The sequence below is a fragment of the Eriocheir sinensis genome, chromosome 21 (assembly GCF_024679095.1).
Source record: "Eriocheir sinensis breed Jianghai 21 chromosome 21, ASM2467909v1, whole genome shotgun sequence".
Taxonomy (NCBI): Eukaryota; Metazoa; Arthropoda; class Malacostraca; order Decapoda; family Varunidae; genus Eriocheir; species Eriocheir sinensis.
This window is the reverse complement of record NC_066529.1, coordinates 13928363-13940862: the sequence shown is the minus strand read 5'-3', so window position 1 is coordinate 13940862 and position 12500 is coordinate 13928363. Positions and strand designations below refer to the sequence as shown.

The 12500-nt window shown below is 44.2% G+C and overlaps 1 protein-coding gene across 1 annotated transcript in view; it reads right to left on the bottom strand.

Moving 5' to 3' along the window:
• The window catches only part of LOC127001717 (homeobox protein unc-4 homolog), a 37622-nt gene that overhangs the window by 9272 nt on the left and 15850 nt on the right, over window positions 1-12500 (bottom strand). Inside the window, exon 2 of the mRNA XM_050866815.1 lies at window positions 687-859. Coding sequence (XP_050722772.1) covers window positions 687-859 — 173 coding nt within the window. The remainder of the gene's footprint in view (window positions 1-686; window positions 860-12500) is intronic.

Sequence of the window (12500 nt, the reverse complement as noted above, 5' to 3'; positions counted from 1 at the left end):
TTCGTATCCTGTATCCATCCTATCCATGTTTTCGTCTTGTATCCATTCCTCCTTCCCTTCCCTTCCTTTCCTTTCCCTTCCCTTCCCTTCCCTTTCTTTCCTCTAACTTCCTTTTCCTTTCCTTCCCTTCCCTTCCCTTTCCTTCCCTTCCCTTTCTTTCCTTTAACTTCCTTTTCCTTTCCTTCCCTTCCCTCCCCTTCCCTTCCCTTCACGCCCTTTCCGTACCATTCGCGCCCTTTCCCATAGTTTCCAACCCCTTCCGCGGCCACAGGATACAGCTAGGACCTCAATTACGCCTCCTTTGGGTTCCTCCTTCTTCATATCTCATCATTGTTTATCTCTTTCTTCCTTCTTTCATGTTAAGTCTCCTCTTTTACATCTTTTTTTTCATTTTTTATCATTTTTATATCTTTTTCCAACGTTCTTATACCCTTTTACATCTCTCTCTCTCTCTCTCTCTCTCTCTCTCTCTCTCTCTCTCTCTCTCTCTCTCTCTCTCACTAAACCCCTTTCCCGTGGTCTAAGGAAACAGGTCACAGTCACCCCTTGAGGCAGTACCCATGGCGAATCTACCTCTTCCAACCCCATTCCCATCGTTCTTAAACCCTTTTCCTTCCCTTTAACCCCCTTTCCCGCGGTCCCAGAAGATAGCTAGGGCCCAAGTGACCCCTTGCAGCTGTACTCACGGCGACTCTACTCTCGGTGAGGCCCAGACGCATGGCCAGCGCCTCCCTCATGAACACATCGGGGTAATGCGAGCCCTCGAAGGCGCGCTCCAGTTCCTCAAGTTGCCACGAGTTGAAGTTGGTCCGCGAACGTCGCCGCTTGGCCGCCGCGTCGCCGTCTGCGTCGTCTCCGTCTGGGGGAGAGAGAGGAAGAGGTTGGGTTAGGTTTAAGGGATGGGTGATGGAAGGAAAGGAAGAGAGAGAGAGAGAGAGAGAGAGAGAGAGATTGAGAGGGTGCGTTAGATTTGAGGGATGATGGAAGGAAGGGAAAAAAGAGAGAGAGAGAGCGAGAAAAAAAGTTATGTATATATGTATCGTCCATCTCTCTCTCTCTCTCTCTCTCTCTGTACGGTAAACAGGAAGCGACGTGTATTAGCGCATAAGAGATTACGTTAAAGTGAAAAGTCCTTCGATATAATGACCGTGGTTAGGGGAAGATGAAGACCGGGAACTATTTATCAGACACCGGGAATTATTTATCAGTCACCGGGAACTATTTATCACGCGGGGGTGACTTATTTCGTTACTATTTCAGATTAGGTTCGTCCAATTTACCGTGAGAGAGAGAGAGAGAGAGAGAGAGACGGGAAAGGAAGGAAAGAAAGGAAAGAAGGGAGAAGGAAAGAAAGAGAGAAAGAAAGAAAATCAAGAGAGAGCGAAAGAGAGAGCGAGAGAGAGAAAGGAGAAGGAGGAAAGAGAAAGAAAAGAAAAAAAGAGAAAGAAATGAAAGAAAGAAAAAAACCTAACCATAAAACAAAGAAAATCCAGAGAGAGAGAGAGAGCGCAGGTGTGAGAGTCCGGTCCTAATAACTTCATCACCTCACCTTGTTACAACTTCCCCTAACATCTGCCCTACAAGGAACAGGGGGGGGGGGAGGGGGGGGGGACTTACCCAAGCCTTACCTTACCTTAGCCTTACCCACACCCCTAAGGCAAGGAGGCAGAACAAGGGAAAAGGAAGGAATAACAATGAATATTTCTAGAGCCATTTTGATAAGACTCTCCCTCTCTCTCTCTCTCTCTGTACCTCTTCCTCCTCTTCTCTACCTCCTCCTCCTCCTCCTCCTCCTCCTCCTCCTCTGTGAACGGCTGGCAAGCGGAACATTGGTGTAAATATCTTCAACCTCTCATCTCTTCTTCCTCCTCCTCCTCCTCCTCCTCCTCCTCCTCCTCTTCGGCGTTAGAATGGGTTGCAATTAACGTGAATAACAAGGTCAGTGGTTGGCGCTAATTCGCACCCACACCTGAGAATCAATTAGAGGAGCGGGCCAGGTAATCACACACCTTCCGACGCTTAATAGAGGGGTGGCGGGACTCGAACGTGGGTACCAGACTTTTGATCTATGGCTCGGAATGGGTTTGTGATACGCAGCGGACTCTCTCTCTCTCTTTCTCTCTTTCTCTCTTTTTTGTTTCTCCCTCTCTCTCTCTTTCTCTCTTGTCAAAAAGTGAATTATGGGTTTTTTTCTGTATTCAAGTTTGTTTTGGTTTGTGAGTGCGTGTGTTTGTGTGTTGGGGAGGGGGGGGTATGTGGGGGGAGGGTGTGTGTGTGTGTGTGTGTGTGTGTGTGTGTGTGTGTGTGTGTGTGTGTGCTATTAGAGAAGACATGTAATAAATTCTTCTCTTCCTCTTCCTCCTCTCTTCTTCCTCCTCTTCTTCTTCCTCCTCCTCTTCTTCCTCCTCTTCTCTCTCTCTTCATTCTTCCTTCCTCTCTCTCTTTTTCTTTATTTCTCTTTTAAAATGGTACCAAATATCACACACACACACACACACACACACACACACACACACACACACACACACACACACACACACACCCACTCCCCCCTCTCCCCCACATACACACTCCCCTCTCCCCCCCACGCACACACACACACACACACACACACACACACACACCAAAACAAACTCCAATACAGAAAAAAAAAACATAATTCACTTTTTGACAATAGAGAGAGACACACATACCCCTCCCTCCCCCCCCCTACACACACACACACACACACACACACACACACACACATACACACACACACACACACACACACACAGACAGACCGCATCCATCTTGTCTCAATCCACAGCATCAATTCACTCGCTCTAATCACATCTATTAAGGACTCAGGTGTGGCTCGGGGGCTCTTGTAACACCTGGCCGGAAGCTTTCTCAGGTAAACGCTACGAGGAGGAGGAGGAAGAGGAAGGAGGAGGAGGAGGAAGATGTACGTCAGTTATCCTCCGCTATAAGCTAATACGAGACTTCTTCTTTTTCCTCCTCTTCCTCTTCTTCTTCTTCTCCCTTTCTTTTATTCTTTATTTTCATGGTTTTCCTTCCTTTCTCTTTTCCTTTTCTCTTCTCATTTCGTTCCTACAGTTCTCTATTTTTTTCTTCCTTTTATTTATCGTTTTTTAACTTTCTCCCGTCTTCCATTATCTAGTACATTTCTTTTCCTTTTTTTTTCAGTATTACAACTTCTCCTTTCCTTCTAACTCTTCATATATATATTTTTTTTCTACCGTAACGGAGAGAAAATGTTAATAGCCTAATATCGATTAAGAGGAAAAAAACACGAATATTAGGAAGCAATGGTAAGAAACACATAAGAAGCTTAGGAGGAGGAGGAGGAGGAAGAGGAGGAGGAAGAGGAGGAGGAGGAGGAGGAAGGAAGGGACACAATCTCACATTATTCCTTTCGTTATTATTTTTTTTTTTACTTTCCTTCATAAATGATAATAAAATAATAAGTCTCTCTCTCTCTCTCTCTCTCTCTCTCTCTCTCTCTCTCTCTCTCTCTCTCTCTCTCTCTCTCTCTGTTATATATGAAGGTGAAAAGATACAGAAAAATGATGATTGGTTTAATTTTATGAAGAATTTACAACACAACGAGATATATATATATATAATGAGATAATGATTAACACGATACAAATTCAATATAAAACGTTTTAAAAGTATCATAATATCCATCTCTCATAGAAATTGACGTTCATTTAATATTAATTCCCCATTTATTACATCTCGTTAATAACCGAAGGAGCGCGCATGATTTAATTTCCCTCTTTTCTCCACATAAACATTTTTAAGCCGTTTCATTAATCTCTCGTAACCGTAAAACAAATAAAAACAAATAAATACACACAAGGATTAGTTAGACACATACACAACGCCGTAATTGCTTAGATAAAACCCAAAAATAATAAATCAACAGTCAAATGAGCGTCCCGTACCCAGGGATACCAACCCTCCCGCGGCTGACAAACTTCAGTCACCCGCCAGGCGTCAAGAGGAGAGATATTGTTTATTTGATCTTTGTGTTGCTTGTTAGTGAGTGCAAGAATACAGTGTTGAGAGTGTTGTGTGTTGAGGTGATTTACTGTGTTGTGTCTATCTGTCTGTATCTATCCATCTTATTATCATTATTATTATTATTATTATTATTATTATTATTATTATTATTATTATTATTATTATTATTATCAGTATTATTATTGTTGTTGTTGTTGTTTTATTTGTTATTGTTATCCTATTCCTGTTTTTCTTCTTTTTCTTCTTCATTTTCTTCTTATGTCACATTTCAAGCATCAGAGAGAGAGAGAGAGAGAGGAACTAAAAAGGGGGAGGGGTGTTTTAAGGGAGGAATTGGGGGGTAGGGGGAGGAGCAGGGGGGTTAAAGGGGGGGGAGGGGTCGTACTTTGCTAACAATGCTTTCAAACGACCCCACACCGTAATACGACGTCGTGTGTGTGTGTGTGTGTGTGTGTGTGTGTGTGTGTGTGTGTGTGTGTGTGTGTGTGTGTGTGTGTGTGTGTGTGTGTGTACTGGAACGCCCCCCACATGCACACAGCTTTCCCTCCTCTTCCCCCCTCTCCTCCCCTTCCTCCTCCTCCTCCTCCTCCTCCTCTTCCTCTCCTTCCTCCTTCCCCTTTTACTATATATATACCGTCAGTACGTGTGTGTGTGTGTGTGTGTGTGTGTGTGTGTAAGATAAACAGCGGTTAGGAAGATTAGCCGTGTCTGAGCTGAGGAATGGTATGTGGAGGAGGAGGAGGAGGAGGAGGAGGAGGAAGAGGAAGAGGAGGAGGAGGCAGGAAGGGACACAATCTCACGTTATTCCTTTCGTTATTATTTTTTTTTTACTTTCCTTCATAAATAATAATAAAATAATAAGTCTCTCTCTCTCTCTCTCTCTCTCTCTCTCTCTCTCTCTCTCTCTCTCTCTCTCTCTCTCTCTCTCTCTCTCTCTCTCTCTCTCTCTCCATCACCACTCCTCACCAACTACGCCGCCATTTTCTCTCCCTCCTCCTCCTCCTCCTCCTCCTCCTCCCTGCCCAGGTGTCTCCTTCGCTAATTAACCTGCGCGCGTTAAGAGGAGGGTCGTAAGGCTCATAATTAGGTGCGCACACAGGTAACTTTGGACTCAGTGGAGGATAATGGCTTAATCCTAGACCCTGAGTGGAGGGAGTGGAGGGAGTGGAGGGAGGGAAGGTGGTGATGGTGGCGGTGAAGAAGAGGGCAAGTTTAATGAGAGAGGAGGAGGAGGAGGAGGGAAGGGAGGAGAGAAGAAGGGAGGGAGAGAGTTAAGATGGAGAAGGAAGGAAGGAAGGAAGGGAGGGAGAGTTTAGATGGAAGGAAAGAAAGGAAGGAAGAGAGGGAGAGTTGAAATGGAGAATGAAGGAAGGAAGGGAGAGTTTAGATGGAGATGGAAGGAAAGAAAGGAAGGAAGGGATAGTTGAGGTGGAGAAGGAAGGAAGAAAGGGAGAAGGAAGGAAGGGAAGGGATAGTTAAGATAAAAAAGAAGGAAGAGGAAAATAATGAGAAGTAATGGAGTAGAGAAAGAGAGAGAGAGAGAGAGAGAGAGAGAGAGAGCCAGACAGACTCCCCCTTCATCTCACCCTCTTGAAGTACACACCGCTAGTTAACCCCCCTCCCCTTCCCCCCCTCCCCCCCCACTCCCTGTGCTCCATCTCGCCTTCCAACTACCTGTGTTTGCATTGTCGTTGGATATGGATGGTTTAATTAAAAAGAGGAAAATTATGTTTAACTAAGAGTAACACACACACACACACACACACACACACACACACACACGGTCTCTCTCTCTCTCTCTCTCTCTCTCTCTCTCTCTCTCTCTCTCTCTCTCTCTCTCTCTCTCTCTCTCTCTCTCTCTCTCTCTCTCTCTCTCTCTGCTAACAAACGGTTATGTGGACTTGTGCAGGAAGGGTAGTAACACACACACACACACACACACACACACACACACACACACACACACACGAGTTATGTATGTACTTGTATGTGTGTGGAAATTGCGTGCGTTATGTATGCCTAAGAAAATGTGTGTGTGTGTGTGTGTGTGTGTGTGTGTGTGTGTGTGTGTGTGTGTGTGTGTGTGTGTGTGTGTGTGTTCGTAGTTTCCTTTTCTCATTATATTTATTATTTTTTTCTACCTCCTTTATTTTCTTTTTTATGTTTCCTGTTCTCATTTACTGTATTAATTCCCTCTTATTTTCCTTCTTTTCCTCCTTGCAACAAAATAAAGATGAAAAAATAAAAACGAGTAAAATGTATTAATAATTTTGTCTCTTTATCTACAGGAATGTGAACGTCTACCTCTCCCTCCTCCTCCTCCTCCTCCTCCTCCTCCTCCTCCTCCTCTTCCTTCTCTTCCTCCTCCTCCTCGTCATCGTCACCGCCGCAGTCATCGCCCTGGATAAAGGTAAATGGCGCTAACTAATTACTTTTTACCTGTTCGTTCATACACCTGTTTTATTTGTATTTATTTATGTACCTGTATTTTTTTTATTTTTTTTTTTTACTTACGTGGGACAAATGTTTCAGTAATGCGATGTTTGTTATTGTTGTTGTTGTTGCTGCTGTTGTTGTTGTTGTTGTTGTATCCGTGTCAATCTATTATATCATCAATTTCCATCTGTGTATCTCTCTATTTTCTTTTTTTTTACAAAGTTGAACGAGTAAATGATAAAAAAAATGCGATACTTTGCTTTACCGCCGTTTTTTTTTATCTCTCAAATTATCATCAGTGGTGTTCGTTTCCATGAGGGGCTTTATCCACACACACACACACACACACACGCACACACACACACACACCTGTCATCACCTCACAATTAATATTTAAATCATTTACGCGACTCGCTGGTGCGGTCACCCAACATGGCGATTAACTTTTCACGCCACGAGCCAGTAAACAGCGGCTATGTGTGCGTGTGTGTGTGTGTGTGTGTGTGTGTGTGTGTGTGTGGAGTAATCAGGGAAGAGCGCAAGCAAGGGGTGGTTATCGCATTTACAGGCTTACCGTGACGGAGCGAGCAGTGTTACCACCCTCTCATTCACGCCCTCAGATTAGGACCGGTTCAGAGTTTAGCCGCTCTATTAAAGAGTCCAACAGGCTGAGTCTTTCACGGGCAGAGAGGGAGAGAATGTTTTAGAGGAAGAGGAGGTGGAGGAAGAGGAGTGATTTGCCTTACCCTTCCCTCTTTTCTATCCTTTCCCTCCTCTCTCTCTCCCCATAGTATATTCTGAACAGAAGTATAGTTCATCCCATACAGTATAGTCTTTCACGGGCAGAGAGGGAGAGAATGTTTTAGAGGAAGAGGAGGAAGAGGAATGATTTGCCTTACCCATCCCTCTTTTCTATCCTTTCCCTCCTCTCCCTCTCCCCATAGTATATTCTGAACAGAAGTATAGTTCATCCCATACAGTATAGTCTTTCACGGGCAGAGAGGGAGAGAATGTTTTAGAGGAAGAGGAGGAAGAGGAGGAATGATTTGCCTTACCCTCTTCTCTTTTCTATCCTTTCCCTCCTCTCTCTCTCCCCATAGTATATTCTGAACGCAAGTATAGTTCATCCTAAACAGTATAGTCTTTCACGGGCAGAGAGGGAGAGAATGTTTTAGAGGAGGAGGGGGAGGAGGAAGAGGAATGATTTGCCTTACCCTTCCCTCCTGTCTCCTTTCCTTCCTCTCTCTCCCCATAGCACATTCTGAACACAAAAATAGTTCATCGCATACAGGATAGTTTTAATTTTCACGAGCATTTACTTTTTTTACGTTCGTCCTGTAGCGCCGGAAGGTTTTCTTGATGGGTCCTGGTCATCGACGCGTTTACACCACGGAGTTCTCTGTTGAAGTGGACGAGGTGGAAGAGTTTCTGCGGTTAAAAAGTATCCAGTGCATGGTGGAAACGATAAGGGAAAAAAAGACATTTTCGAAGGAAGTGTCGGGCATTCGTTATCCAAGACGACTGTCTAAAACTTGTCCATGAGCCGAACAGGAGAGATTTAACAGGTGAGTAGTCTATTCGTGTAGAAACGAAAAGCGAAATGGTGTAATGGCTTATAGTTTAATAATTTTACATATGATTGCAGAAGTTCGCTTCCTTCTGGTGATTAAGGATCACCAATACCAGCTGGACATTGTGGTGGCCAGTCACCGAGGAGCTGGTGACAGCGACGAAGCTGTTGTTTTGGGAGGCCACGTTGGGAGGGGTAAGGTCATCGATCGCATAATGCAAGATATTGGTGGCGCAACGTTACATCTGATGTTGTTGACACCATCAAAACTTGCTCACGGTGCCAAAAAGCCAGCACTGTGCTCAAGAAAGTGGACCCGAAACTGCACAGTATCCCAACTAAGCCTCGAAACGTGTACCAAATTGGCATAGACCTATGTTCATTGACAACGTGAGTTTGGTTTTACACAATTTGTGTATAAGTACAATACTACAATTGTTATTTATACTATTAATACTTTTATGTAAGTTAATTTCGACATGCTTACAACTGTGTGTTTTTTCAGGTCCTCCAACGGTCATGTCGCCATTGTGATGGCCGTTTGTTATTTTCCAAAGTGGATTGAGGCTCGCCCTTTAAAATCGAAGGAAGCTGTAGAAGTGGCTCGGTACGAGGACAGTATCTGTCGCCATGGATGTGTTGCCATACAGATCAATGACCAGGGCAGAGAGTTTGTGAACCCAGTCTCAGCGGAGCTCCTCCACACGCTCACAGGAACAACGCAAAGAATCACATCTGCTTTTCATCCTCAAGTATTTATCATAATATTATAATGATTATATTTGTTTGTTTGTGCTTATTCTTTCCTCTGTTTGAAAGCAATGCCCCTATTCTGGCATTTTTTGATCTTGTTGAAACAATACCTACATATTTTTCCAACCAAAAAAATACCGATTTGTTAATTTCTGGCCAATGGATTATTCGAGCGCAGCAACCGAACACTTCAAAATCTTCTTCGAGCTCTGAGTGATCGACATGAAAACTGGGACAAATGTTTGCACGGCGTCTTATTTGCACTGAGGCAGGTAATATCCCGGTAAACCTGCGAGTTCTTGTCGAAGCGTCTGTGTGTACTGTTGTTCGTTTTTGAATTGCATTGTTTCTTTTTTAGATCTACAGTCCAGGCCTCCACGAGGTTTTCACCATTCAAGATGTTACATGGCCGAGAACCTGTCCTTCCCATCGATGTGGACCACGAGTTCGCTGACTGCACCTCCGATCCTGACGATCCTGAATTTGAGGAGTCTGACTTCCATGCTACACTCTCAAAGCTCCAAATATTACAGCTATTTTTTTTTTTTTCATGCAAGAGGGAGTAACTATATATATATTTTATATACAGGCTACACATGTATAGTATCTTTATCCATACATAATGTAATATTTATATACACTAATCGATGATAATATTATGTTACTACAAGAGTATTTTATCATACAGGATGTTGTTTTCAAGAAAGCTGATGCCAACGTTGAGCGAGCTCAGGAAAAACAGCAAGCTGATTTTGCAGCGAGGCGATACAAACAAAAGAATTCCTCGTGGGTGCCGAGGCGTTGCGTCACAACCTCCGCAGAGCCGACAGAAAAGGAGGCAAGCAAACCGATCCCCGGGATGGCCCCCACGAGGTTTGCGAGAAGGGGCTGTACTGTCTCATTAAGTCATCCACGAAGTCACCCTCAAGACGAAAGTGAACGGATGCAACCTGAAGCCCTTCTCGAACGCACTCCAGAAGCTTTACCACCGACTCCCTCACTCACGTCATCTCCGCCACCTCCAAGCGTCCAAATAGTCGGGGTTCAGCGAGAGGAGATTACTCACAAGTTCTCTCCATTGACGGTTGCAACGCGGCGAGCAATCTGCAACAACTCTGGTGGACGTCTGGTATTCAAGAAAGTATCAGGGCCATCCGGGAAAATAATAAGACCTTCAAAAACACCAACGAACCTCTTGCCGTTAATTAAAGCAATGGAAGGTGACGGAAATTGTCTGTTCCGTGCATTGTCGTAATTATGCCATCACTGGAGACGAGGACCAACACGACGTTGCCAGAAGCTTGATATGTGACTTCATTGCCAGCGCTGAAAACATCAAAGTTGAACCAGGGCGTCAGAATAAAGTGATCACGAGGAACAACAACAACAGAGATATCAGCCGCAGCCAACTTGTTCCATTCATGTGTGTGTGCGTGTGTGTGTGTGGGCAAAGTTCGGTTCTGTGCACACATGTCATATACACACACATACATAGACCGACACGCAGAGAAGTAGTAAACGAGTCGGTGTTCCTGGACAATGAAGCAGGCAACCATTTTAATGTAGCTATTCGTGTGTAACGTGCACATGATTAGCGATTAGCGTTTGGATGGGAGACAACATTAATGTACCGTACTGTGATTACTCATTAGTTTTTGTATGGGAATCAACATCAATAAATCTCTTTCATCCAATAATGTGAGTCACTCAAACCTGATGGGGAGTCAACTGAAACCAATCTCAGTTGACTGGGGAGTGCTATCTAACTAGTTTCAATTGACTGGGGAGTTCTTTAAAGCTAGTTTCAAGAGACCCCGGGAGTCATGTCTAGGGGGAGTATCCTGACGCGTCCACCCCGCCCGGCACATGACCGCTCAGCCTTCAAAGAGCAATCCATTTCATCATCAAAGCCTGCATATTTTTTTCCTCCCCTCCATTACTTTCCCTCGTAGCTCCCCCTGAAAAATAAATATGTATAGGCTCAAAAAAATCAAGAGAAAACGGCGTGCGATGTAAATGTTCCTGGTAAGGCTTGAGTGCGTTCAGCCGCGTGTGTTTGTATGTTAATTGGAGGCGGGTCTTGATGGGATGTTTTCTCTCTACAATTTTCTCTCTCTCTCTAATTTATTCTGTTTGCTGGAAAAAGATAAAAACGAGAGAATTACCAAGGAATGATTGATGGAGGAGGAGGAGGAGGAGGAGGATGGAAGGGAGAATGGAGGGAGGGAGGTAATGATGGAGGAGTTTTAACCTTTCCATCACTTCCTTCCCCTCTTCCTCCACCTCCCTCCCCTCTTCCTCCACCTCCCTCCTCTCTGACTTTCCTTCCCTCCTCTCCTTTATCCCTTTATCCTCCCCTTCTCTTCCCTTCTCTTTCTCTACCTCCATTTCCTTCTGATATTCCTCTCCCCTTCTTCCTCTTCTAACTTCCCTTCCCTTCCCTTCTCTTCCCTTCCTTTCATTACCATAATTTATCCTCTTTACCTCCATTCCTCTCCCTCTCCTACCCTTTCCCTCCTTCCCCTCCTTCCTCTCACTTTCTTCCTCTTCCTTCTCTTCCTCTTCAGTCTTCCTCCTCCTCCATCCCCTTCCTAACAATACAACCATTGCTTCCTTCTTTCTTCTCTAATCTCCTTCCCTTCTCTTCCTTCCTTCTTCCCCTCTTCATCCATTCCTTCCCCTCTCTTCCTTTCCCTCTTCATCCATTCCCTTCCCCTTTCTTCCCCTCCCTCGCCCACCTTTCCCTGCGTATTCACAAGGTGCTAATCACAGGTGGGCTGATTTACTGCCGGCTAAATTACTAACGAGACCCGGTGAGGGGCAGGTGTAGGGGCAGGTGTGGAGGTGAGCTTGTAATTACCGCACACCTGTAATTATGTCACCTGGCTTATAGGTACTAATGACTGGGCTTTGGGTAGTTGTGTCTTGTCTTAGGAAAGGTGTGTGTGTGTGTGTGTGTGTGTGTGTGTGTGTGTGTGTGTGTGTGGTTTCCCCGTCCAAAATCTACCTGTCCTGATTGATTTGATGACGCAGGTAATTTAAGTTAGAATTTCTGTCTTTGTTTGTTTACTTAAGAAGATAAAGATAGGTAAGTTAGGTTATAGAAAGAGAGAAAGAAGGAAAGAAGAAGGGAGGGAAGGAAAGAAGAAGGGAAGGAAGAAAGAAAAAAAGAAAGAAGGAAAGAGAAAACAGATAGACAGACAGAGAGAGAGAGAGAGAGAAAGAAAGACTACCCAACAAGACTATCTATTAAAAATGTGTATAATCTGACAGACGAACACAAATAGACAGACAGAGAGAAAGAAAGACTACCCAACCAGACTATCTATTAAAAGGTGTATAAACTAATAGACAGACACAGATAGATAGACAGACAGATAGATAGACAGATAGATATTACTAGCCCGCAATGTGTGTATATATTCATTGAGAAGAGTGGGAATTTTTTTAACCTAACTTGCGGGTGAAAAAAATGAAGAAAAAAAATATATATACGAACATGAATTCAAATATTATAACATTATCGCTCTCTCTCTCTCTCTCTCTCTCTCTCTCTCTCTCTCTCTCTCTCTCTCTCTCTCTCTCTCTCTCTCTCTCTCTCTCTCTCTCTCTCTCTCTCTCTCTCTCTCTCTCTCTCTCTCTCTCTCTCTCTCTCTCTCTCTCTCCTTCTCTCTCCTCCTCTCTCTCTCTCCTCTCTCTCTCTCTCTCT